The sequence below is a fragment of the Sardina pilchardus genome, chromosome 8 (assembly GCF_963854185.1).
Source record: "Sardina pilchardus chromosome 8, fSarPil1.1, whole genome shotgun sequence".
NCBI classification, from domain to species: Eukaryota; Metazoa; Chordata; class Actinopteri; order Clupeiformes; family Clupeidae; genus Sardina; species Sardina pilchardus.
This window is the reverse complement of record NC_085001.1, coordinates 5,014,149-5,016,365: the sequence shown is the minus strand read 5'-3', so window position 1 is coordinate 5,016,365 and position 2,217 is coordinate 5,014,149. Positions and strand designations below refer to the sequence as shown.

At 41.3% G+C, this 2,217-nt stretch overlaps 1 protein-coding gene across 1 annotated transcript; it reads left to right on the top strand.

Moving 5' to 3' along the window:
* The first annotated feature begins 486 nt into the window (after positions 1-486).
* Positions 487-1,150, top strand: LOC134089486 (progonadoliberin-1-like). The gene is made up of 3 exons (XM_062543928.1): positions 487-612; positions 883-978; positions 1,112-1,150. Exons 1-3 carry the CDS (start codon positions 487-489, stop codon positions 1,148-1,150), a joined length of 261 nt encoding a protein of 86 aa, XP_062399912.1.
* Positions 1,151-2,217: the final 1,067 nt, after the last annotated feature.

Here is a 2,217-nt window from a genome sequence, read left to right as displayed (position 1 = left end):
GCTACAGTGTGGACAGAAACACACTGCTCACAAAGCATGTCTGCAGGCTACGCCATGCTGTGAGGAGCCCCTCCAGAGTGCCCCTGAGGGTCCAGCTGAAGGATTTGATGGCTTGGAGTGCACCGCACTCAGACCCCCGCTGCTGTGTGTAACACGGCACACCTGAGGTTAGAGGAAACCTCGATATATAAACCTCACGCAATGCCGTTTACTCCTCAATGCGCACAGACACAGAACAAAGACGCTTCCTGCCTCTGCCATCTGAGAAGGTAACAGTTTCCATTACCAGTCTAAGTCATGTTTGTATTTACATATCATTTGATATTGTACATGTTTTGTGATAAATGAATGCACTGGATACCACAAAAAGCATTCTTTATACAAAAAAGTTTGTTACATTTGTGCCTATAAAAGATTGACTCTCAACTGTAATGTACTGGCAACAGCACTGTATTGGTTGTCTTGTTGACGCTTGATGTTTCCAGAATGGAAGGGAAACGCGCCCTCTTGTGGCTACTACTGATTGCTGCAGTGGTCTTTCAACTGTCCGCCCAGCACTGGTCTCATGGCCTGAGTCCAGGTGGCAAGAGGGACACTCACACTCTGTCAGAAGTAGGATTCATTAAACTTGTACAAATTCACTTATGATCAAAGTATGAGCCAAGCTCTTATCTTCAATTCTACAGGTCCACAAGCATGTTTTGTCACTGTAAAGACTAAGAGCAAAAGTGGTACTTCTACAATATGGAAGTCTTAATGCTCTCGTATTCATATGCACAACTGTATTTTTGATATTCTGTGCAATATTACATTAGACTAGAGAATTAAGAATATCCTTGAAGGGCAAGTGTGTTAGGATGTAACTTTACACACCCCCTTTAGGTGATGGAAGGTCTGCCAAAAAGGAGTGCAGCGCTTTGTGGGGGTGAATACAGGGACGGTTCCCCATATAAAAGGCCAGATAGACTTGAACAACTGGTGAGCATATCCCTTATCCTGTTTATGTTTCCCAAAGCTCATCATATATTCATTATAGTCTCTCTAAATGACTAAATGTTGCATACTCTCTTGCCCATGTCTGCCTACCTGTCTGCCTACCTGTCTCCCACAGGTCAATCTGATGGAGGGAGAAAATGAAGCTTATGACTGAACAACAAAACAAAAAATCAACAGATTCAATAAAACACTTTTATTATGGCATTCTCTCAGTGATTTGTTCATAAGAATACGGTCTGCCTCTACATACTGTACATTATTTAGGCTGTAAAACAACCTTGTTTACTGTTCATGAGGAAGCACAACAAAAACAAAAACACAATTTCAAACACAAGCAGTGCCTAATAAACCCTCCCCCAATTATAGGGTTACCACCCCAACCTAAGAGTAAAACAACCTTGTGTAAGAACAAAGAGAGACAGAAATTCTCCACGACCAAGGCCCTCCACAAGTTTAAAACGTCTTGAGTGCCTTGGTCGTGGAGATTTATTTTTCTCTCTCTTTTTATTCTTACACAAACTAATTACCTTGGACCAAAGAGCACCCAACAACAATCGATACACCAAAAGAACAAAGAGAACTGAGCACGCCACTGACCCTGGATATATTTGCAGTAAAACAACCTTGTTTACTGCTCACGAGGAAGCACAACAGTTTTCATTTATGATGAAATTGACTGACAACCTTCAAAACGGTCAAAGTATTAATTCCATTTCATAAGTGTAAACTCTGTAAAATAAAAACAGCCAATTCAAAATGCCTTCATTCAAAATGTGTGGATATGACACAGCAACATTAACTCATTGGCTACATGAAGAATAATGTTGCCACTACACTGTGATATGTTAAATTGGAATCTAATTGCTGGGCCCTCTGGGTCTTCTGACAGCACGCTGGACCCTGTGGTCACTACTTCTCCAGCCCCGCCTTCCAGCAGGCGTGCAGACCGCTGAGGAGACTTGGGACGCTGGACAACAGAGACTAATACTTACTGTACTGTATACCGGTATTGCTTACTGTTTTAATAGATGAAAGAAATTTGAATAAATATTGCAAATGTAGATTATGTGATGCGAGTGGAACATGTCTTGACTCATGGTTTGCAAATTAGTTGCATCACTGACATTGAATTATAATAAATGACAATTGCTCATTACAGCTGTTGAATAGCTTGATAAACTACACACACTGAGTGTGAGAGAGAGCAATGTCCCTCTGTTT